General features: G+C 42.0%; 1 protein-coding gene across 4 annotated transcripts in view; it reads left to right on the top strand.

Annotated features, from left to right (window-relative positions):
• Positions 1-26110, top strand: part of LOC101950148 (uncharacterized) — an 82319-nt gene that overhangs the window by 19462 nt on the left and 36747 nt on the right. For all 4 annotated transcript variants that reach the window (XR_006172237.2, XR_006172236.2, XR_010602260.1 and 1 more), the window contains exons 5-8: positions 5166-5333; positions 6275-6376; positions 16337-16447; positions 19688-19866. Coding sequence is in view for 1 of the 4 variants with exons in the window: in XM_005303833.4 (XP_005303890.2) it covers positions 5166-5333; positions 6275-6376; positions 16337-16447; positions 19688-19866 (560 nt within the window). In the remaining 3 variants the exon portion in view is untranslated. The remainder of the gene's footprint in view (positions 1-5165; positions 5334-6274; positions 6377-16336; positions 16448-19687; positions 19867-26110) is intronic.

Genomic DNA, 26110 nt, shown 5'->3' with positions numbered 1-26110 from the left:
CCAACCTAGGTTAGATCCAAACCAGCTATGAAGATATGTGAAGGTATCTATTACAAATCTCCTGAGCCAAAAAACCACAACAATCTATAAGCAGACATAGCAGGACAAAATTTGCCTGCAGAACATTCAGTGGGAATTGATCACGTGTATATTGTAATGTTCCATAGATCAAATATACTCCAATATCAAGAGGAACAAACATCCAAAACTGCAACTTGTTGGAGCCAGGGTTGCAGGGGCCTTGCACTACTGATGCTTCCCTCCAGGCTAATTTTTTGCCATCAAGTGTCCTGAACCTGGTTCTCCCTGCCTGTTGCCTGTGGAACCCATGAGTAACTCTGACCCACTTAATTATGAATTATAGTATTCCATATTTTAGACTAACTGTTGTCAGCTAGAGTCTATTAATCCCAAGCTCTACTTGGTTCAGGAATAGATTTGGTGGGAGAAATGTGTCATTAAGCCATCATTGCACTTCATTGTATTCTTAGCCCATTCCATTGGTGTATGTATGCACTCAGAACAATTCTAACTTGTACTTGTCTGTGGTGTACCCCAGTGGTCATTTCAGTAGTTAAGAGCCAAAGCGCAGCATGCTCTTGGATCAGCCCCCTCCTTCCTTAACCCACTCTTGGTATGTCCCCTGTGCTAAGTGCTGTGATGGAGAGTGGTGTAGAGCCATTCCTGCAGCTCTACACCACCTGTGGGATTTCTTTCTGAGTATTCTCCCAGGGCTGGTCCCCTCAGGTATATAGCCCATTTACTACCATCAGGGTAATGTGAGGGGGGCAGGAATGGAACACAGAATATGGCCTTCTTCTTTACTATGTCTTCACTTGTGTTTGGGAAGTTTCTAGTACACTTTGAATGCTACTACAGTCTTAATAATTAAATATGAACTATTGCCAAAAATCTGCATAACATATAAAATATCCAGTCCAGCAGGTAGGGCAGTTGTTTAGTATATGGCCTAAGTTATCCTTCATTTTTAGACTCAGGAAATGCTATCAACCTAAGATGTGCTTTAAAATGACAACTTTACAGTGCAGAGTTACATCTGGTGCTCTTCAAACTGTTAGTCTTGCTCATCTCAAATTTTCTGCATAACAAGATGGTAGATGTGATGCTTTTACATCTGTAAACACAGTTAATCAATCTGTCAGAGCTAAAGAAAATGCTGAGTAACATACATCTGGTAAATAACTTGCTGAACATAAACTGAGAAAGAAAAATCTAATTTTTGTATTTTCAATTCTGAAATGACAGGTGCATGTGACTCTGCCCCCAAATACATGCTAAACAAGGCAAACCCTGCCCTTATCTCCTAAATATGCCTGAATTACTTCAGCTGTTTTCTGCTGGACGGACTATGGCTTGTTGTCATTTTACGTGGGACTATTCCATAATAAAATCTTTAAATATACAGCCCAACATTGTATACTGTCAGTGAGACTGTTCTAGAATGCAAATAGTTTTGTGGCACTTTATCTTACTAAAGAAATATGAAACAATTCTCCATACAGAAGCATTGGATATTAGCATGTCAGTGGTATTAGTGTAGATATGGGATATTGCCACTTGTTAAAAGGGTTCAGTGGACAAACTGCCTGGTATTTGAAAGAGTAAGGGTTGAGTGTTCTGCACATGACCCTCCTATGTGAAAACCTCCCCATGAAGTCCATAGACAATTGAACATTTGGGGGATAGTCAGTTTGTACAACATTTCTACTACCTCGCTGATGGCTGAGTGGGTGTCTCTGAGAAATGAGTTAGTGGTCTCATTATCTAGTAGATAGATATCCACTTTACAAAAATCACTATCACGGTTTGCACTAATTGGCAACTTTTTGGCAGGTTCAGTAGATAAGCCAAAGATAGAATTAGCATGCAGATTATCCTTCCATCCTGTGGGAATACCCTCCAGGTCACAGCTAGCATTTTCACAGATTTATAGACTATAAGGCTAGAAGAGACCATTGTGATTGTTTAGTCTAACCTCCTATATAACACAGGCCACTGGACTTCCCTGAATTAATTCCTGCTTCAAGTCCAATAGTTGCGTTAAACTAGAGCATGGCTTTTAGAAAAACATCCAATATTGATTTTAAAATTTCCTGTGATGCATAATCCATCTCAATCCTTGATAAATTGTTCCAATGCTTAATCAACATCACTGTTAAAAATTGCACCTTATTTCTAGGGTTAATTTGTCTAGCCTCAACTTCCAGACATTGAAGAGTCCTCTATTATCAAATTTCCAATCCCCCTGTAAGTACTTCTAGGCTTTGATCAAGTCACCCCTCAACCCTCTTTTTGTCGAACTAAACAGATTAAGCTCCTTAGTTCCTTCACGATAAGATATGTTTTCAAATCCTTTAATCATTCTTGTGGCTCTTCTCTGAACCGTCTACAATTTTTCAACATCCTTCTTGAAGTGTGAACATAAATACTGGACATAGTATTCTCAAGCCAGATACACAGGTAATATCACTTCCCTACTTAAGATTTCCCCATTTTGATGTAGCAGTTTGGTAAAGATTGCTTTCTGCTGCCCATGTTCTCCGTTTTGTGACTAAAACTACAGTTTTCAGAGCTGTCCCGTTCTGGCATCTTTCACAAGTACTGAATTCATTTTTTAATCCAGACCCCTAACACACACAACTCAAATCTATTCTGTAAAGCAGAGAGGCACAACTCACCCCACCTTGCTCTAGGCTGGCTCTTTGCAGACTGACTGCTGAAGCCCTGGCTCATACACTTCCCTACAGAGTCCCCTAGCCTGCAAGCAAGACCAGGAAACCCCCTGAGAATTTAAAGTGATAGTTTATGATTTTAACATTGTTTTCAATACACCACAATCAATAGTTCATATTCTACCGTGTTGAAGAAGTTAAGCACAGCCCTGTATATGCAGCTATGCCATGTATATAAATAATGTCTTGCTGGTTCATAAGATTTCAACACAGATTTTATGTTGCAGCTTATGTAACACTATGCTGATTAGTGCTGTCTTTGTAACTGAATGACCAGTGAATCACTCATCTACATAATCAGATCTGTTCCTAAGAAACTCCCTATTTTAACACATTATCCAGTGGAACATAAACAACGATCACTATGCTTTAAAGGCTCAGAATCTCAGGATTTTCACAAAGATAATGTACTGATTACACATGGGCAATCAGTGGTCAAGAGGAGAACACAAAGGTAAGTTGGTGTGTGCTTGTGGGTCAATGTGTACTGTTACTTTTGGCATTCCACAGTCAAAGTAATGTTGTTGTGTATTACTTAAGAGAAGGCAACAAAAATCTGACACAAGAAGAGTCACACAAAAAATACTGTGTACTGTAACACGCCACTTACAATATGTATTTATAAATCTGCTGTGTTTTTTAATAAGAAGGATCAGCGGAAGTCATCATAGAAATGTATTGACTTGGAGTGGGATATACTATGTGTGAGAGTCATTAATTAAATTTTTATGAAACCTGCACGAGTACAAATGTAACACTGAGTCCAATTAAAAACTTACTCAAATTTGAACTAAAGTGTAACAGTCAGTAAATATGCAGAGTATAAACCTATTTGTATGTGACTTTTCAAGTAAATATAATGATTTATCTGTGTAAAAGAGCCAAAATTATAATAGTGAGACAAGGTGGGTGATATCTTTTTAAAATATCTTTTACTGGTCCAACTTCTGATGGTGAGAGAGACAAGCTTTTGCCCTTATACAGACCTCTTCTTCAGGTCTCGGAAATAAGTAGACCCTGAGTACATTTCCCAGACCTGAACAAAAGGTCTGTGTAAATTCAAAAGCTTGTCTTTCCCACTGACAGAAGTTGGTTCAATAAAATATATTACATCACCCACCTTGTCTCTGTAATATCCTGGGACCAACATGGCTACAACAGCATTAAAAATATAACAGGCAGTCAAACATTTCAATCATTGTTTGAGTGATGACACTTATTTTAGCTCCTGATTTTTCCTTCCCACACACTCCTGCTGTTTTTCAGTTTCTACTATATGGCAGTTTCCAAGCACCTCCAGTACTGAATCATAATACCAAATTTCCAGAAACTGTACTCAGTTTCCTAACCAATAAGACTGCAGAGAAAGATGTGCACGTAATAGGCCAAATTCAGACCTGTTCTGTAAGCCAGCACAGTTGAAATGAATCATAGAACTGGAAGGGACCTTGAGAGTCCATCTAGTCCAGTCCCCTGCACTCAAGGCAGGACTAAGTATAATGTAGACCATCCCTGACAGGTGTTTGGAGATTTTTAAGAGTAGGTTAGACAATGATGGAGATTCCACATCCTCCCTAGGCAATTTATTCCAGTGCTTACCACCCTGACAGTTAGGAAGTTTTTCATAATGTCCAACCTAAACCTCCCTTGCTGCAATTTAAGCCCATTGCTTCTTGTCTTATCCTCAGAGGTTAAGAAGAACAATTTTCCCCCCTCCTCCTTGTAACAACCTTTTATGTACTTGAAAACTGTTATCACGTCCCCTCTCAGTCTTCTCTTTTCCAGACTAAACAAACCCAATTTTTTCATTCTTCCCTCAGATGTCATGTTCTCCAGACCTTTAATCGGTTTTTTTTTTTTTGCTCTTCTCTGGATTTTCTCCAGTTTATCCACATCTTTCCTGAAATATGGTGCCCAGAACTGGACACAATTCTCCAGTTGAGGCCTAATCAGCGCGAAGTAGAGTGGAAGAATTACTTCTTGTGTCTTGCTTACAACACGCCTGCTAATACATCCCAGAATGATTTTTATTTCTTTTTGCAACAGTGTTACACTGTTGACTCATATTTAGCTTGTGGTCCACTATGACCCCCAGATCTCTTTCTGCAGTACTCCAACCTAGGCAGTCATTTCACAACTAGGCAGTACTTTCCGCAGTACTCCTTCCTAGGCAGTCATTGGCTGGGAACAGCAAACCGCGGCCACTGGGAGCTGCGGGGGGCCGTGCCTGAGGACGGTCAACGTGAACAAAATGTCTTGCGGCCTGCCAGAGAATCCTTTTCTTTTTCCATCCTCATTCTCACGTAATAAAGTGTCAAGTATTCTCCATCCTTTGCTGTCACCCCTTTTACACATATGGCATTTTTTAAATTTGGCAGTGAAACTAAATTATTCCCATTTGTATCTTCCCAGTAAACTCAGAGGAAGCCCGTTCAGTGGATCTGAGTCTCCGTAGTGAAAATGAGGAGAGAGGTTTCTACACAGAGAACTTTCATTCAGCTTCGTGGGTTTTCAGAGGGGATGACAGCAGTCCGGATAATAGCCCTAGATGTCTCAGCAAAAGGCCTAGGCCAGTAGCAGGTAAGCATTCTAACCTTACAAGTACAAAGTGTCCTCACAGTGTGTCTAGGTGTTCTGTGGATGTATGGGCATGCTGAGAGAACTCAAGCTATGGACAGGGCCCCAAACACTGATGCTGAGGGCAGGAAGTGGAGGAATCCAATAAGTTCAAAAAGGCATAAATGTTTAGAATTTCTCCCAAAGCACACCATTTAAAATATTTATTGGAGTGTCTACCCTCTTTTAACACAGAGAGAGTCAATTTGCCTGAATGTAAAGTAACCTTCAAAGCATTTTCTATCTTGCAAATGTTACACAATTTGGAGACAACAAAGCTATCATAAATAATTTAATATGGGTTCCCATTAAACAAATACTTGGTGAAGGAATCAAGGTGCTAAAAGCTGAAGTTCTGAGGAGTGCATTCTAGGATATTTTTAACCCACTCATCAGTATAATATTTCCTTATGAATCAGACCTTCTGAGATGTGCAAGTTCCACTTAACGCTATCCCTTTTCAATTGCTATTGGGAAGACAGGTTTGGATTTAAATAGAAGCTTAGATCCTGATCTCGCATTGAAACTGGTCCCTGTATCAATGCTGAATTCCACTGACTTTAAAGGCAGTCCATATGGGCTTAGGGTCTGTGCTGGCAGCTCCCAACGTAGGATCAAGGTCGTGGAGAGTCAGGCTGGGGGGTTATGGAAGAGAAGGGAGGGGAAAAGATGGCCACAAAGAGGAAGAAGAGACACATCTCTGGAAGATAAATAGGTTTTCAGCATGAAAAAAGAATGATAGCCCTGGGAAGAGATGGAGTTATACTTGTTCAAGAATTCAGCCCATATTTTGCAGATGCGACTTAGATGGCAAGCTTTAAAAGTGTGTGTCTATTTGTTCAACTGAGTTTGATTTGCAAAGATAAAGGGAGTCTTTGAGGTCAATCCTTTTCCTTACTTTACAGTTCGTGAACGAACAGTGAGGATCGCAAAAGGAACTGGTGATTACCCCTGGGGATTCCGAATCCAGTTCTCAAAGCCCATCCTTGTGACTGAAGTGGATACTAGTAAGTGGTGCCTGTACATGTTAATTTCTATTATGAAAATATACCAAAGTGACTTACATAGTACTCAATAAAACAAGCTAACAATATCCCTGAATTGATTGTGGCAAGCTATCTAAGGGATCTAGTCAGCTGGGACCTCCACAAGTCTCACAGCACAGATGCTATCACATTCCTTATTTGGAAGGAATTCTTCCCTTTGAGAAGAACAGGAGTACTTGTGGCACCTTAGAGACTAACAAATTTATTAGAGCATAAGCTTTCGTGGACTACAGCCCACTTCTTCGGATACATATAGAGTGGAATATATATTGAGGAGATATATACACACATACAGAGAGCATGAACAGGTGGGAGTTGTCTTACCAACTCTGAGAGGCCAATTAAGTAAGAGAAAAAAACTTTTGAAGTGATAATCAAGATAGCCCAGTACAGACAGTTTGATAAGAAGTGTGAGAATACTTACAAGGGGAGATAGATTCAATGTTTGTAGGTTTCAGAGTAGCAGCCGTGTTAGTCTGTTTCCGTAAAAAGAACAGGAGTACTTGTGGCACCTTAGAGACTAACAAATGTATTAGACAAGTGGACTAGTCCGCGAAAGCTTATGCTCTAATAAATTTGTTAGTCTCTAAGGTGCCACAAGTACTCCTGTTCAATGTTTGTAATGGCTCAGCCATTCCCAGTCCTTATTCAATCCTGAGTTGATTGTATCTAGTTTGCATATCAATTCCAGCTCAGCAGTCTCTCGTTGGAGTCTGTTTTTGAAGTTTTTCTGTTGTAAGATAGCCACCCGCAGGTCTGTCATTGAATGGCCAGACAGGTTAAAGTGTTCTCCCACTGGTTTTTGAGTATTATGATTCCTGATGTCAGATTTGTGTCCATTAATTCTTTTGCATAGAGACTGTCTGGTTTAGCCAATGTACATGGCAGAAGGGCATTGCTGGCACATGATGGCATATATCACATTCCCACCGACTGGAGCGGAGCCCTCCCGGCAGGTGGCAGGCAGCGCGCAGCGCGGTGGGAGGGGCCGCGTGGCAGCGCCCCGCTGTAGCCCTGGCCGCCCCCCTTCTCTTTCTCTTCCGCCTGCTCCCTCCCTCTCTCCCCTGCTAGCCAGTTCCCCTGCACCCGCGCTCCAGCACACAGATCGCTGTGAAGGACGAGGACTGCCCTGCTGGGCTTGCTGCAGGGCGCTCCTGTCCTCCGTGCCGCCGCCCCCTACAGGGCGGCCGGAGCGGAACAAAAAAAAAAAAAGCGGCTGTCCCGCCCTAGGACTGGGCAGAATGCCGCCTCATTCAATCTGCCGCCCCAAGCACCAGCTTGCTCGGCTGGTGCCTGGAGCCGGCCCTGCACATGATGAATGTTATTCTGGCCCTGGGTATATTACCATCCCCTGTTTGTGTGGCCCCAGTAGCATGGAGGGAGACTATGGGCTTGGCTACACTTGCAAGTTAGAGTGCATTAAATCAGCTCCGGGCACCCTAACTCCTGAGGTGTCAGGCACTTAGAGCGCCTGGACTCCGCGGCAGGAGTGCCCCCGGTAATCCATCTCCATGAGAAGCATAGAGCTTGCTGCGCCCTGGCTGAAACGCCCGGGTGTCAGTGTGGACGACGTGTTGTATTACTGTGCTGTGATTGGCCTCTGGAAACATCCCATAATCCCTTGAGGTCAAGTGGCCACTCTCGTCATTGTTTTAAATTCGGCTGCAGGCATTCAGATATCCCCTTTGAAAGCCGGCATGCTTATCTGCTCCGGGACAAAGCAAACCATTACTGTGGAATGCTCCTACTACAGAGGCAGGCGTTTGTGTGTGTGTGAGAGAGAGAGAGGCGGGGGGTGGGTGCTGATGTCGGGGTTTCTCCCTTCCCCCTGCTGCTGTCTGAACTTACAAGACAGCAGCTAACACACTCTCTGCCCCCCCAAAACACACAGTCTCTCCCCCCACATACACACAACACACTCCCTGTCACACTCCACACACCCCATTTGAAAAGCACATTGCAGCCACTTGCACACTGGGATAGCTACCGCAACGCACTGCTCTCTGTGGCATTGCAAGAGCTACTAATGTGGCCACACCACGGTGTTTGCAGCTGACAGTGTGAACATACGGCAGCGCTTTCCCTGCTGCTGTCTCTGAGGGCTAGTTTAACTCCCGGTGCTCTACATCTGCAAGTGTAGCCATAGCTTACATCTACACTAGAAACTTCAAAGCACTGCCGCGGGATCACTTTGAAGTGTGAGTCTGGTCACGCACGAGTTCTGGGAGAGAGCTCTCCCAGCCCTCCTGGTAATTCACCTCCATGAGGGGAATAGCTCCGAGCGCTGGGAGCACGGCTCCCAGTGCTCGGAGCCTGTCCACACTAGCTCTTTTTCACCCCCCTGAACCAGCAAGTTAGAGCACTATAAAATGTAAGTGTAGACAAGCCCTAACCAAGAATAACTGTGCTATTCAAAGCTGTGCAGCTGGGCCTTTTTCCTGGCCTTATGTACCAAACTGTCTTGTCTCCTGAATATGATGACCCGACATGCGGCCAGTTTATATGGGCTTTACAGTTTGAACCTCAGAGGGCTGCAAATCTGTTGACCATACAGAACCCTTAAAAAGTAAATTTCAGGTCAATCTGTGTAGCGCTTCCAAACAGTATCATACTAAAACTGCACTGGAGAAAAAATCAGGATTGCTAGAAAGAAATGGAGTATAGAGAAGCCGATGCACAGAACCATGGACATAGCAGAAAAGGTCAAAAATCTTACCAGCTTTAAGACTTCAATCAGAAACCCAGACAAAGCCTTAAGGTCTGAATAGTTAGATTTATATATCAGTCATGCTTTGTGCATGAAACATCTGCTCAGTTCTAAAAGTCATTCTAACCTGTTGCCTCATAGTAAATATTCTGCTTATTAAATGTTAAAAATAAAACCTCCAGAGTAGAAGAGCTTCCCATACAAAGGACAGGCTTATCCAGTGGGGAAAAAAGTAATACGTTAAAAATGGATAATTTATATTACACTTCCTTTGCAATATTGTCTAGAATTTCTCCCATGATCTCCTAACATGTAGTATGCAAGTAAATAAACATGACTTTTTCAGTATACCTCCTAGAAAATCATAGCTTTGTTTATCTATATGTTATGTGTACCATTAATATGTCTTGTCAGCGGTCAAATGCTAGACAACATTGCAAGCCTAGGAAAACTTGACTTTTGAATCACATACACACAGGACTCTATCTATAATATGATTATACGGTAGTTCAAATGGCCCCATAATTGCCCTATTTCCAGAAATTGCCATGTAATTTTACTCCAGAGCTAAGCTTCCATTCTTTTTAAAAATGAAATCTCTAGGTGTGATTGTTGTGAAGATTACCTTTACAGCATTAATCAGGTGTAAAATGACACTGAAGTTATTTTGAAACAGTCATTTTGAGAGAACTGTAAGCTGCTTACACTTCTATCAAGGGGATGTTAACTCTGAACCAGAATGATGACAAAACTAAATGTCAGAATTGCTAATAATTTCACTACTGATAATTTTAGCAGAAATGTTAAGTTACCACTTGCGCCTATCATTGCTAGAATTAGTGAAAAGGTGATGACAAATCTAGGAACAGCTAGTTGCCATAAAGGGTTGCAAGGTGTCATGATCTGTGGGTCTCAGACTCGGGTCTGCAGGGTTTAAAAGAGCAGCCATGGTCCCACACTCCATCTGGTAGCCTGCAGGTACTTGCTTACCTGGGCCCCATGCACCCAGCCCCACTATGAGGCTCTGCCCCTGCAGACCTATTGGTGGAGTCCCAGAGCAGCTGATTGGTCTGCTGGCCCTACTTAAGACAGCAGCAGGAAGGAACAGGAAGCTGTTCAAACATCTGTGCTCCACCCTGTTCTGGGCTATGTGCCCTGTGCTTCCTGACCCAGCATCCTGACCCAGTTGACTCCTGACTCCTGTTTTGTGACTGCAGACTCTGGCTCTAATGGCTAGGTCTGGCCACTCACGACCCAGCTGTGACACTAGGCTGGGAAACAAAGAATTCATGTCACCACCCATGCAAAGTTAGTCACCTCTGCTCTTACCCAACAGGGGGAGAAAAAGAGGAGATGCTGCTTCTCTCTGGTACTAAATAGCTCCACTTGCTTCTGCTCTGCAGAAACATTCCTCCTGGCCTCTTCAGTCAGTAAATGTAACCCATAATAAGAGTTTATGTAAGGTATCTGGGGCTAGGATGAGGGGACAGTTTTAGCCTGAAGAATACATATGTCATAGATAATACATAGAGAAGTAACGCTAATACTGTGTATAGCAAAAGAAATTGAAAAATTAAGTAGCTACTGTAAATTATCTATCTCTGCTATTAAGTTGGTTTTTTAAAACATTTTTGTTGTTTGAAAAAAAAAAAAGGTGATTAGTCTTTAAGGCCAGATTGCTTTATAATTCTGTTTCTTCAAAATGTGGCTAATTGTATTAAGGAACAGCATGTGAAACCCTTATGATTTTTTTTAACATTTTGAAATAGAAGACTGATGGAGCGGGGTGGGCTTAAATCACCTTTCAACTGGTAAAATCTTGTATGGCATCTTCTAGCCTGATACAACTCAAAATGGCTGAGTTGCCATTTTATACATAGCTGATCTATAATCTAAGTTTATTTTTCTGAAATTGGTAGAGACTCGTGCTACTGCTGTGTCTACTACTTACCATTAACCTTCTAATTTGCTCCCCACTGCTTATAAACCGCCTCTGAAATATATTGTAGGCTCACATTTACTAAATGATGGTGCTTGGGTAATTTAAAATTATACGTATTTTAAACAATAAGGGCACGGAGTGATTTTTCTGAAGAACCTTTTTGCATGGTACATTTGGGAATGCTTAATTACACGCTGAAAAGAAGAAAAAATGAGTCTGAAACACAAGTAGGTAGAATTTAAGTGATCATGCATTACTGTACCTAAATGGAACATATTTTCTACTTATATAACTTATCCTACATTTCTAGCTGGCATTTGCATGAATCTTTTGTGCGTGTGGTTTTCAGGAACAAATGTATAAACAAAAAAGTAATCCCATAACAGTTCTGAAGTAGCCACAATTTTACTGTGCCTATGTCAGTTGCTTTTTCTCTTAAAGGAAAAAGAGTTAAAAATATTTAAGGCAGAATCCTGTTAGCCTTCCTCACAAAGTAGTCCCCAAACAATGGGGTGATGACAGAAATAAGGCAAGCAGGATTTAGCCATTGGCATAGAGAGTACAATTTTGAAGCCTGATCCAATGCCCGTTACAGTCAATGGGAGCCTGTCCTTTGAGTACACTCAGCCCACTGGTGCTAGAACTAGGGGTGCTGGGGATGCTGCTGTGCCTGGCTTGAAGTGGTTTCCATTACACAGAGGGTTTACAGTTTGGTTCAATGGCCAACACCCCCACTATAAAAATTGTTCCAGCACCCCTGCCTCAGTCCTTTGTTAGATGTGTAGTACCACAGAATCTTATTTATTCCAATCTAATAGGGGAGATGAACTTTATTCTGATGATTGGGATTTCAGGTAAGAGTGTGAATGTTTATGTAAATGTTTCGTGGCAAGGGATATAACCCTATTTTGGACAATGAAGATTTTATCTAAAAGAAGTTCTACTGTATTAAAAATGATATTTTTATAACCATTTTTGGCTTGCTCAAATGGAAGTGTTTGCGCAGCATGATATTTTTCATCTGAAAGTGAATTAAAAATCCCCCCTTTCGCTTCTTGATTCTGAAGTGTTTCATATAGTTTCATGCCCACAGGACAAGGTACAATAATTAAAATTTAAAAAAAGATGGAGGAAAAAAATCTCTGTGAGAAGATGCATCATCTTAGGCTAAGCATGGGCTTGCTCTGAGGTTTATTTTTTATTGAATGTTTATTAAATAGTCCTATACTCTGTCTTGTAAAGGGAGAGATGCTGTAAAATAGTGTGTGTGTGTGTGTGTGTGTGTGTGTGTGTGTGTGCACATGCATGCGTGTTTTCAAAAGAGCCTTAAAATTTGTGTGCCCAATATTGTATGCCCAAGATTTTCCACCTGTAAAAATACAGATTAGCATATGCAGATAGATTTCATGGATACATATCAGGGAGACAGGCTTTGGACTTTAGGGGTACAAAATTAGGCTCTCCAAGGAACTCAGCACAGATAGATCCCCGCATCTTCACAGAGTCCTTTGCATAATAGAAACTTTACAAACCAGGTATAGTCCACATAAAAAAAAAATCTGACTCTATATGTTCATTAACTCAGGGAACACATGACAAAAGAAGTGTGTTGAAGAGTGGCTGAACTTACTGCAATACACATCTGCAGGCACAGGGGAGTCAAATCCCTCATATTTAAGAGAAACAAGATTTCTGTTTCAGAGTAGCAGCCATGTTAGTCTGTATCCGCAAAAAGAACAGGAGTACTTGTGGCACCTTAGAGACTAACAAATTTATTAGAGCATAAGCTTTCGTGGGCTACAGCCCACTTCTTCGGATGCAAATAGAGTGGAACATATATTGAGGAGATATATATACACACATACAGAGAGCATGAACAGGTGGGAGTTGTCTTACCAACTCTGAGAGGCCAATTAAGTAAGAGAAAAAAAACTTTTGAAGTGATAATCAAGATAGCCCAGTACAGACAGTTTGATAAGAAGTGTGAGAATACTTACAAGGGAAGATAGATTCAATGTTTGTAATGGCTCAGCCATTCCCAGTCCTTATTCAATCCTGAGTTGATTGTATCTAGTTTGCATATCAATTCCAGCTCAACAGTCTCTCGTTGGAGTCTGTTTTTGAAGTTTTTCTGTTGCCACCCGCAGGTCTGTCATTGAATGGCCAGACAGGTTAAAGTGTTCACCCACTGGTTTTTGAGTATTATGATTCCTGATGTCAGATTTGTGTCCTTTAATTCTTTTGCGTAGAGACTGTCCCGCTTGGCCAATGTACATGGCAGAGGGGCATTGCTGGCACATGATGGCATATATCACATTGGTAGATGTGCAGATGAACGAGCCCCTGATGGTATGGCTGATGTGATTAGGTCCTATGATGATGTCACTTGAATAGATATGTGGACAGAGTTGGCATCGGGCTTTGTTACAAGGATAGGTTCCTGGGTCAGTGTTTTTGTTCAGTGATGTGTGGTTGCTGGTGAGTATTTGCTTTAGGTTGGGGGTTGTCTGTAAGCGAGGACAGGTCTGTCTCCCAAGATCTGTGAGAGTAAAGGATCATCTTTCAGGATAGGTTGTAGATTTTTGATGATGCGCTGGAGAGGTTTTAGTTGGGGGCTGAAGGTGACAGCTAGTGGTGTTCTGTTATTTTCTTTGTTGGGCCTGTCTTGTAGGAGGTGACTTCTGGGTACTCGTCTGGCTCTGTCAATCTGTTTTTTCACTTCAGCAGGTGGGTATTGTAGTTTTAAGAATGCTTGATAGAGATCTTGTAGGTGCTTGTCTCTATCTGAGGGATTGGAGCAAATGCGGTTATATCTTAGAGCTTGGCTGTAGACAATGGATCGTATGGTGTGTCCTGATGGAAGCTGGAGGCATGTAGGTAAGTGTAGCGGTCAGTAGGTTTCCAGTATAGGGTGGTATTTATGTGACCATCGCTTATTAGCACAGTAGTGTCCAGGAAATGGACCGCTTGTGTGGATTGATCTAGGCTGAGGTTGATGGTGGGATGGAAATTATTGAAATCATGGTGGAATTCCTCAAGGGCTTCTTTTCCATGGGTCCAGATGATGAAGATGTCATCAAAGTAGCGCAAGTAGAGTAGGGGCATTAGGGGACTAGAGCTAAGGAAGCATTGTTCTAAGTCAGCCATAAAAATGTTGGCATACTGTGGGGCCATGCGGGTACCCATAGCAGTGCCGCTGACTTGAAGGTATATATTGTCCCCAAATGTGAAATAGTTGTGGGTGAGGACAAAGTCACAAAGTTCAGCCACCAGGTTAGCTGTGACATTATCGGGGATACTGTTCCTGATAGCTTGTAGTCCATCTTCGTGTGGAATATTGGTGTAGAGGGCTTCTACGTCCATAGTGGCCAGGATGGTGTTTTCTGGAAGATCACCGATGGATTGCAGTTTCCTCAGGAAGTCAGTGGTGTCTCGAAGATAGCTGGGAGTGTAGGGTCTGAGGAGAGAGTCCACATAACCAGACAAGCCTGATGTTAGGGTGCCAATGCCTGAGATGATGGGGCGTCCAGGATTTCCAGGTTTATGGATCTTGGGTAGCAAATAGAATACCCCTGGTCGGGGTTCTAAGCATGTGTCTGTACAGATTTGTTTCTGTGCTTTGTCAGGGAGTTTTTTTAGCAGATGTTGTAGTTTCTTTAGGTAATCCTCAGTGGGATCAGAGGATAATGGCCTGTAGAACATGGTGTTAGAGAGCTATCTAGCAGCCTGTTGGTCATATTCCAATTCATTCATGATGACGACAGCACCTCCTTTGTCAGCCTTTTTGATTATGATGTCAGGGTTGTTTCTGAGGCTGTAGATGGCGTTGTGTTCAGCATGGCTGAGGTTATGGGGCAAGTGATTTTGCTTTTCCACAGTTTCAGCCTTTGCATGTTGACGGAAGCAATCTATGTAGAAATCCAGTCTGTTGTTTCAACTGTCCAGAGGAGTCCACGCAGAATCCTTTTTTTTTTTGTAGTGCTGGTAGGGGGCATTCTGTGGGTTAGTATGCTGTTCAGAGGTATGTTGGAAATATTCTTTGAGTCGGAGACCTCGAAAGTAGGATTCTAGGTCACCGCAGAACTGTATCATGTTCGTGGGTCTGGAGGGACAAAAGGAGAAGCCTCGAGATAGGACAGACTCTTCTGCTGGGCTAAGAGTATAGCTAGAAAGATTAACAATATTGCTGGGTGGGTTAAGGGAACTACTGTTGTGGCTGCTTGTGGCATGTAGCAGTTTAGATAGTTTAGTGTCCTTTTTCCTTTGTAGAGAGGCAAAGTTTGTCTTGTAAATGGCTTGTCTAGTTTTTGTAAAGTCTATCCATGAGGAAGTTTGTGTGGAAGGTTGGTTTTTTATGAGAGTATCCAGTTTTGAGAGCTCATTCTTAATCTTTCCCTGTTTGCTGTATAGGATGCTGATCAGGTGGTTTCGCAGTTTCTTTGAGAGTGTGTGACACAGTCTCTCAGCATAGTCTGTGTGATATATAGATTGTAATGGATTTTTTACCGTTAGTCCTTTTGGTATGATGTCCATCTGCTTGCATCTGGAAAGGAAGATGATGTCTGTCTGTATCTGTACGAGTTTTTTCATGAAGTTGATGGATTTCTACTCCATACGGCTAAATGCAGTGCCTTGAATAATGACAGTCTCTACGCAAAAGAATTAATGGACACAAATCTGACATCAGGAATCATAATACTCAAAAACCAGTGGGAGAACACTTTAACCGGTCTGGCCATTCAATGACAGACCTGCGGGTGGCTATCTTACAACAGAAAAACTTCAAAAACAGACTCCAACGAGAGACTGCTGAGCTGGAATTGATATGCAAACTAGATACAATCAACTCAGGATTGAATAAGGACTGGGAATGGCTGAGCCATTACAAACATTGAATCTATCTCCCCTTGTAAGTATTCTCACACTTCTTATCAAACTGTCTGTACTGGGCTATCTTGATTATCACTTCAAAAGTTTTTTTCTCTTACTTAATTGGCCTCTCAGAGTTGGTAAGACAACTCCCACCTGTTCATGCTCTCTGTATGTGTGTATATATATATCCTCAATATATGTTCCACTCTATATGCATCCGAAGAAGTGGGCTGTAGCCCACGAAAGCTTATGCTCTAATAAATTTGTTAGTCTCTAAGATTTCTGTTAAATATTAGAGAAGTTTATAATTCAAAATACAAACACTATTTCGAATGGAACAGAATTATATACATTGTAGTACCTTCCCTAAATAAAATCCTTTGTTCCTATTTGCTTCTAGACAGTGCGGCTGAGGAAGCAGGGCTTCAGGTGGGGGATATTGTGTTGGCTGTCAATGGAACCGACGTCACCAGCATGCCACATTCACAAGCTGCAAATCTGGCAAGAAAGGGTAAGCTTGACCTCATCATTAATTCCATGAGACAGGATCATCATACAGTGCTGAGAGTACAGTAGTGAATAGACATCATAGAAAACTTAATTAGCAATTTAAAATGTCAACCCTCTAAATTGAGTGTAGAGTCGCTTGTTTGTCTAGGCCTTACCAAAACATATGGGGAAATGGACAAACAGGCAAAATTATTCTCATTTATTCAGTCAGTTTACCAAACAAATTTTTCACAGTTAAAGAATGAGAGAAAAGGGAAGCTGATTTTAAAAAAATATTTTTAAAATTTGCTTCAAAATATTGCTGCTATGACATATTTTGGACTTTTCTGGAATAGACTATAATATTTGTTTGAAAACAGATAATTTTGTTTAAACAAAATATTGGGGTAAAAGATAAATGGCACAAGTTAAGGATCTGTCCGAGGAGGTAGTATGCTGTCAAAGGGATCTCACAAAACCGGGTGACTAAGCAACAAAATGGCAGATGAAATTTAGAGTTAATAAATGCAAAGTAATTCACATTGAAAAACATAATCCCTACTATATACACAAAATAAAGGGGTCTATATTAGCTGTTAGCACTGAAGAAAGAGAACTTGGAGTGATTGTGGATAGTTCTCTGCAAACATGCACTCAAGGTGCAGCAGCAATTAAAAAAGCTAACAGAATGTTAGGAACCATTGGGAAAGGGATAGATAATAAGACAGAAAATATCGCAATATCACTATATAAATCCATGGTATACCCACACCTTGAATACTGTATGCAGTTCTGATCACCCCATCTCAATAAAAAGATATATTAGTATTAGGAAAAAAAAGTACAAAGAAGAGTAACAAAAATGATTAGGGGTATAGAACAGCTTCCATACAAGAAAAGATTAAAAACACTGGGGCTGTTCGGCTTGGAAAAGAGACTACTGAACAGAGATATGAGAGAGGTCTATAAAATCATGACGGGTGTGGAGAAAATGAATCAGGAAGTGTTATTTACCCCTTCACATGATACAAGAACCAAGTGTCACCCAATGAAATTAATAGGTGCAGGTTTAAAACAAACAAAAGGAAGTATTTCTTCACATAACACACAGTCAACCTGTGGAACTTGTTGCCAGGGGATGTTGTAAAGGCCAAAAGTATAACTGGGTTCAAAAAAGAATTAGATAAATTCATTAAGGATAGGTCCATCAATTGCTGTTACAGTCAGGGACACAACCCTATGCTCTGGGGGTTTGTAAATCTCTGACTGCCAGAAGCTGAGGCTGGATGACAGCAGATGGATCACTCAGTAACTGCCCTAGTTCTGTTTGTTCCCTCTGGAGCCTCTGGCACCAGCTACTGTCATAAAATAGAAACTGGGCTAGATAGACCATTGGTCTGACCCAATATGGTCATTCTTATGTTCTTATGTCTGCATTGTTTATGCCCTTCAGAAGAATGTTTTGCAAATGTCTCATTGTTAGTGAGTGCATTCTGTAATTAAAATGAGAGAGAGAAGTAGCAAATCACAGAGAGAAGCTCAGACAAGTGTTAAAATCTCCACTCCTGTGATGTTTGAAAACAGTACAAGCTTGATTCTCCTAATATTTAGAAAGAAGACGAACTTTGTATTCTATTTCTACTGTCTATGGGTGTGTGAGTTTGACATTGGGGTGTGATATGAGTGGAGTTGGAACCTGATGGTACAATGAGATGACAAGATAAAGATATGGTTTAGATAAAAGACCCCAATTTTCTCTTTGCTCTAGATGCTAATATTATATTATCTACTTCTACTATAATTAAAACCTGAGCTAAAATGTCATGTGACAAAGAGCACATTCTGTGATATTGCTTTTGGGGCTCATGCCTCAAAGAGAGATGTCTGCTGACAGGGGCCTCTGAGACACCAATATGCTATTTATGTCTGATGTTTCCTCACAGGGGAAATTCACAGTCTGGCTCTATGCAGCCATCAGCAATATCTTTGTTACTGGGGATCCAGGTCTAGAACGGACAGCAGAAAGGTTACTTCAGGGCACAGCGTTTTGGAGAAACAAATTGTCAGTGATAATAGTCATTCATATTTTTCCTGTAGCAGTAGTGACTAAAACCAAAATACATCCATGTTTGCATGTTGAGAGTTAATCTGCTGTAGTCCTTTTAATTCTCCCACATATGATTTTGATAGGGGCTCAAGGGAAATTCAGTAAATTGAAATATTTTTACAACACAGTGTCAAAATTATCTTGACACATAGCAAGCTCTTTAAATATAGAGGACTGATTCATACTGTTAAATTTAAGAGTGTGCCAGCTGTTTCCTGGATAAATTCCTGTTCATGGGGTGCGGGGGGAGGGTGTTTAACTCACCCAAGGAAACTCCCCATGGTCTGAATTTTGGCTTAACAGCAGTATTTCCAACATCAACTGTCACCATAAAAAGATGCAGCCTTAACAGCAAACATTTTGCAAATGAAAATGTGTCATAGTCATAGCTTTCAAGGTTTTTTAGGGATTGCTGTCTATCCCAGTGCTGCTTAGACGTTCCATCTGTGTAATAAGGATTTCAGGTCTTTGGGGGTAAATACATGCATGTGCTGATAACATCAAGATATTGTATGATTATTGTAAAATAGTATCATAGCATAGCATAGGAGAATCTGATCATGCAAACATATTTTCAGTTAGCCTAGCAGTCTAACATCACTTTTGAGCAATTCCCATCAGCCAGCTAAGGAGCCGGGGGGGGGGCAGGGACAGTGCACATGGGGCACATATCCAGTACTCCATAGCCTGGAGGATGGTTGATACAGAAGTTGTGGCAATCCAGGAGGACCCCTACATGCAAAGAAAGAATTCCCAAGGAACATATTTAAGAGATTAAAGGCTAAAGTTTCACAGGAGCCTCCTAAGTTGCACCCAGAACATTTCTGTGTGCACTCACATTTGGACTCTGGATTTGGACTTACAAGTGTCCCCTTCAGGTATATATGCAGTTACCAGCTTTTCCCCTCAAATGTAGGCTTTGCAACCACATACAGGTACACATGAAAAATGTGCAGGCCTAACTTTAGGGGCTTCTTTGGAAACTGGGTCCTGAAGGTACCGTGCTGTCTCCAGTACAAAATGAGTTCAGATTTTTTTTTCTGTTCATTCCTTGTTTTATATTTCTACAAGGAAGAAGGATACACTTTTTAGTTTAGTTTAATTGTTATTTCCAGTTCTGCTCCACTCTCAAATATTTGTAATGAAAAATTTCAGGCCCTGATATCTTGACCCTCTTGGTTGGATCAGACATTAGCCGCTGCCCCAACACTCCCAGGCCAACATGTCGAGGATATTTGCACAAGCGAACTCACTCAGGGATACTGAAGGGCTGGAGGAAGAGATGGTTTGTGCTGAAACATGATGGCTGCCTTCACTACTACAAACACAAGAAGGTAAGGAGAAGAGGGTATGATGAGAAAGCAAACAGTGCCATTGTTTACAACGGAGAGGTGCAGCAGTGTTGTACTCAGACATGTAATGGAAGTGTGCTCAGATATATTGACATCTAATACCTAGGACTGCTATCACCTGGATGGGTATTTTCTGCATAGATGTTAACAGAAGGCTCCCCCACTTCAAGCTCATGGCCAAATTCTACCTTCGTTTACACCCATGCAACTCCTTTGAACACATTAATTCAAGAATAGCAATGTTAGGCTTTGGTGGATTCTAATTCTATCTTGTGGTTAGGGTTCTACAGTGTGTTATGAACAAAGACAGAACACAGGTTCAAAGAGGCATTAAGTGAGGTGGTAATTTTGGAGGTGCAGGAGCTCTAGACCACCTACTGAGATAAATATTTTTAAAATTAGCCATGAGCATGGGACTTCTGCACACAAGTGCAAAATTGTGGAGGGGCCAGCAAGGCTGGGATGTACAGGTACTGCACAATATTTATGCCACAGCTAACACTAGGCTCCACAAAAAGAAAGCCAGCTGGTGCCCATAAGGGATAATGTTTGAACTGGCCAAAATTTCTCTCAAGACTTCCACTGCAGTGTGGACCTCTGTATGCACCCTAACATGCTGTGGCTTAATGGCACGATCTAGGCTTAAATCAGCAGACTGGCAAGATGGTGGCTTACTGTTTGTGTCAAATATAAATATATGAGTGCTTCTAAGTTGTTTCTTCTTTGTAATTATATGAAGAGATTCAAAAATTTTTAACATAAATTACAGTTTTCCTTTAAATCTGCTTACCCTGAGCACCACCATAACAGAAGTTCATATTTTAAATACTGCTGGGCAGTTCCTAAAGGTTCCAATGGTTGCATTTCAACCTGTATCCAGCAGATGGAGTATTTTGATAACGGATATTTTTCAGAGTTGTTATGCCTAGAAGAGCAGCTGAATTCATCTGTTACACAATCCTATTATAGCACAATTTGCAAGGCACTTTAGTAGGTGTTGCATATAATGACAAGTTACCAGTCCCTTCCCTTATGTAACTTTGCAACAAAGTTACTCGAGCAGAAAGTTATGCTTCCAAAATTAAATATACTGATTTCTAAGTGTGTCTATTTTTGGTCTTTTGTAGTAAAACACTTCATAGCTTATAAAAAGATACATGTCAACCAGGTCGACCATTAGTTTCCCCCCTCCCCCCCTTAAAGCAAAATTAAATGCAGGAAGATATGAGGGTCAAATTCAGGGCTAGAGCCTTAGCTCTGTGGAGCTATGCTGAGTTACACTAGCTGAGGATCTATCTATCCCTCACTCTGGAGTAAACCCAACTTCCAGGGAGGTCTCTAGGCCAAATAACATAAATGATGGTGTCAGCTGGCCAGAAAATATTTGTAAGTAGATGCAAGAGATAAATTAGAGTAATTCGCAGTGACTTGGCAGTCAATGGATGTGCAACGTAAGTGTAATGTATACAGTAAGGGGTGAAATGAGAGGCATAGCAGGCAGAAAATAATAGGAAGATGTAATATACAGCAGGCCCCACTCTAACATACATCCTCCTTTCAGTTGCTTTTCCTATTGCTATCATTTCTCCCCCATCCAGTGCACCCTCTCTCAGATGTATGTTACACACCTCCTGAATGATAAATCACTGGAGAACTACTGACATAAAACTGGAATGAAGCAGGGATGAATTCAACTCTTCATGTTTTGGGTTGTTCCTAATGTTCTCAAATATTTTATAAAATGTCCTTTACGTAGAACTAATATGTCAACTTCAGACAGATAAGCAATCACCCAGAAACTGTGGTCCCTTTTGCAGCATTCTAACTTGTGCCCACAGCATAGAACTTTTAGGAACAGGAAAAAGCCTACTGCTCCACACACATATATGCTTTTAATTGGTCTATTGTAATTGTACCTTCTTGTGTAGGTGGTTTTTTGTTTTGCATAATTGTAACCCTTAATCCCCTTTTTCTAAGGAAACAAATCTAGCTCCATTTTTTACTAATTTATGCTTTAGGCTTCAACAGCCTTCTCTGGGAACTTATTCTAGGGTCTGTGCCAGCTTCCACCAACATAGTGGAATAGGCCCCTGTAATGGAAAGTCAATCCATGGGAGTAGGGATGCAGCAGCACATAGCACCAAAACCCCTCAGCCACCAGCCAAAAAATGTACATTGCAGGCCAGGGAAGGCGTATTGCCAAAGCAATTGGGGATGGAGAGATGCTGTGAATCAGCACATCTCCTCAGCTGCCTCCACTAGCTAGCAGAACTCCCAGAGAGCCCCCAGTGGAAGAAATACCACCTACATTGAATTCTCCTGGTGGGCATTGGTCCCAGTGCAGTTTGCACCTTCATGTGGTGACATCTGGGAGCTTTTATTATGCTTTTACATAAAGAATTTGAATTACTCCAACATAAACTGGTGTGACTCAGAACAGATTTTGGTACTGTATATCTAGGTTTATAATGAAGTTTGTGTACTGGACTAAAATGTCCCTTTACAGTAGTTGTAACATTTAGTTAGCACTCAGGAGGTAGATTGGTCAGAGAGGGGCACATCACTTATATTAACCACATGAGCTGTCATCTCAGCTTGACTCTGCTCAGGCCTCTGTTGGGCCTGCTTAACACAAGCATTAGCATATTAACTGTATGTTATCTTATTTGCATAGCCACAGCTACAATTAGGGTTGCCAACTTTCTATTTGCACAAAACTGAACATCCTTGCCCTGCCCCCTGCCCTACCTCTCCTCTGAGGCCCGACTCCAAGGCCCTGCTCACTCCATCCCCCCTCACTCACTCGCTCATTTTCACTGAGCTGGCTCAGGGGGCTTGGGTGCAGGAGGGGGTGAGGGCTCTGGCTGGGGGTGCAGGCTCTGGGGTGGGGCCAGAAATGAGGGATTTGGGATGTAGGAGGGGGCTCTGGGCTAGGGGTGGAGACAAGGGGTTCGGAGTATGGGAGGGAGCTCCAGGCTGAGGCAGGGGGTTGGGGTGTGGAAGGAGGTATGGGCTGGGGGTGCAGGTTCGGGGTGGGGCCAGAAATTAGGGGTTCCGGGTGCAGGAGGGAGCTCTGGGCTGGGGCAGGGGGTTGGGGTGCAGGGGTGTGAGGGCGCTGGCTGGGGGTGCAGGCTCTGATGTGGGGCTGGGGATGAGGGGTGTGGGGTAAAGGAGGGTCCCGGGCTGGGATCGAGGGGTTCGGAGGGCAGGAGGGAGATTAGGGCTGGGGCAGGGGGTTGGGGAGCCGGGGGATGCAGGGGTGCAGGCTCCAGATGGTGCTTTCCTCAAGCAGCTCCTGGAAGCAGCGGCATGTCACCCCTCTAGCTCCTACATGGAGGCGAGCCCAGGCGGCTCTGCCCCATCCACAGGTGCTGCTCCCTCAGCTCCCATTGGCTGCAGTTCCCAGCCAATGGGAGCTCTGGGGATGGCACTTGGGGTGGGGGCAGCGTGCAGAGCCCCCTGGCTGACCCTACGCCTAGGAGCTGGAGTGGGGACATGCCGTCTCCTTCCTGGGAGCCACACAGCGTAAATGCTAGCAGGGAGCATGCAACAGCAGAAGATGTTGCTTGTCTACTATACTGTTTAGCCATTTTTTACATTAATATTTGGCCTAGACAGAAAATGGAAGTGATTTCTCTGGAAATTTCTTCTTTTCGAGGGGTGGGGGGAAATCAAAATATTTTGATTCAGAAATGCTGCTGTGGTACCTCCTGCTTCCATTTGAATAGGTTAGGCTTCAGGGTTGGACTACATCTCCCATAATGCACCACTGTCTCTCCTCTTGTTGAGCAGAGGCTATGGTCCCTGGCTATGGTGCATAATGGAAGATATAGTTCAGCTGAGGAGCACAGCCCATAGAGGAGAATGGAGACATGAGGAAACCAAACTACAACTTCCATAAGGTACCATGGTAGCATATTCAAACTGAAATATTTTGGTGTTCAGGTGTTCTTTTTTTTTTTTTTTTTTTTTTTTTTTGACAAAAAATAAAAAATTTCCATGGAAAGCAGGCATTTTTTGCAAAAAAAATTTAATTTTTCAAAATTTTCACCATAGATACAAGAACTCGCATTCAAAACACAAGTATAAGATGATGGGAAGATTTAGTTGGGGATGTTCCTGCTTTGAACAGGGGGTTGGACTAGATGACCTCCTGAGGTCTCTTCCAACCATAATCTTCTAGGATTCTATGCTTCTAAGAAAAAAGGATGGGCTTCCTGAAATATCTCGAGATAGAGTTTATTTTTATTTTCACTGAAAATTCATTTTGGAAACTGATCAGATTCAGAGTCAACCACCCACTCTTTGCTGCCACCGCTCTAGAAAGGACTCATTTCTCCATTCAGTACTGATTAACTTCTGGTAGTTACACTAAGGGAGCAACAACCTTCAGTCACCATCCTTATGGAGTTTGCATATAAAGTAGGATTCTCGGTGTAGAAAGTTGAACAAACCTCACAGAGAGTGAGGGGGAAAACTTCAGAAAAGGTCTGAGTCCAGGTTTAATTTTTGTAGCTTGGATAATCATTTGAACAATCCCAGCCTTGGAAGGTCCTGCAGCCCTCCTCCCCACAAAACTTCTTTCCCCAAGAGGCAATGGCTCCTCCTATGTGATCCTGCTTTCTTGGTGGTGAGCTATAGCAGCCTGCTACCCCCTCTGACAATTGCAGGGAGAGCCTGCTGTACCTTCTTTCTCCTAGCATTGTCAGTAGGCAACCTGATAGGCCTTTTTCTCCACCTCCACTGAGATTCCTATCAAACACGAACCAACTAGTAATGGTTACACTAGAGGGCAATTGGAGCTAGCAGACTTATTTAATTATTAATAAAACAAAAAACTTCTAAATGATTTAGACCCATCAAACTGAACACATAGCTCACCTATGTAACTGCATGATCTTATTTTGTTACCCCTCTCATGAGCCCCTGTTCTTTTGTTATCCTTGCTTGTTGCATAATAGATTCTTACCTCTTGGGGGAAGGGTGTCAAGCTATGTGTTTGTACAACTACTAGCACAATGGGGCCTCTCTCCTGACTGGGGTCTCCAGAAGCCATCACAATGCAAATAATAATAATAATCTAGCAGGGGAGGGCAACAGCATGGTAGGCCCTCTCTAGCTCTTGGGGAGAGAGGATGTCTTCCCTCCCCATTGCCCTGTCACTCAATGACCTGTAGGCCAGAAGGGACAATTGTGATCATCTAATCAGACCCCCAGTGTAACACAACCCATAAGAACTTTCCAAAAATAATCTCTAGAGCATATTTTTAGAAAAACATCCAATCTTGATTTAAAAATTCTCAGTGATGGAGAATCCACCACAACCCTTGGTAAATGGTTTTAATGGTTAATTACCCTCACAGTCAAAAATTGATGCCTTATTTTCAGTCTGAATTTGTCTAGCTTCAGTTTACAGCCATTAGTTCACATTATACTCTGCTAGACTGAAGAGTTCATTATTAAATATTTCTTTCCCATGTAGATATTTAGAGACTGTAATCAAGTCACCCCTTAACTTGATCTTTGTTAAGATAAATAGATTGAGTTCCTTGAGTCTATCAGTATAAGACAGGTTTTCTAAGCCTTTAATCATTCTAGAGGCTCTTCTCTGAACCCTCTCCAATTTATCAACATCTTTCTTGAACTGTGTCTCTTGAACTCTTGAACAGTATTCCACACCAGTGCCAAATACAGCAGTAAAATAACCTCTTTACTCCTACTTGAGATTCCCCTGTTTATGTCAGGATCACGTTAGCTCTTTTGGCCAACAATCATGTTCAGCTGATTATCCACCACAACTACCAAATCTTTTTCAGAGTCACTGCTTTCCAGTATATACCTTCCAGGAATGGCTAGTAGGCCCCTTTTGCCTCTTCTGGGGTGAGCTTGTAGACTGACTCCACTTTAGTCCAGTTGAGAGGAATCCAGAAATATCTCAGCCTTCCTCCAATCAATTCTTCTGGCCTCAAACAAAGAAAGTATCAAACCATATCAAAACCCTCACCAGGATTGAACTGAGTTAAGTACTGTTATTGGGTTACAGGTTTTTTTTATGTGGAGAGTTTCTTATTTCATTCAAACCAGTTCACCCATCTCTACCCTTTGGAACGAAAGGAACTGTAGTCATGCCTTCTGCACAATCTTCTTTTCTCACTCAACCAGCTACTCAGTACTCCTTGGGAGCTCCATCAGGTAGAGTTCTAACTAACATGAGCTAGTGTCAAGA

The sequence above is a fragment of the Chrysemys picta genome, chromosome 6 (genome assembly GCF_011386835.1).
Source record: "Chrysemys picta bellii isolate R12L10 chromosome 6, ASM1138683v2, whole genome shotgun sequence".
In the NCBI taxonomy this organism is placed as follows: Eukaryota; Metazoa; Chordata; order Testudines; family Emydidae; genus Chrysemys; species Chrysemys picta.
This window is presented reverse-complemented; position numbering and strand designations above follow the sequence as displayed.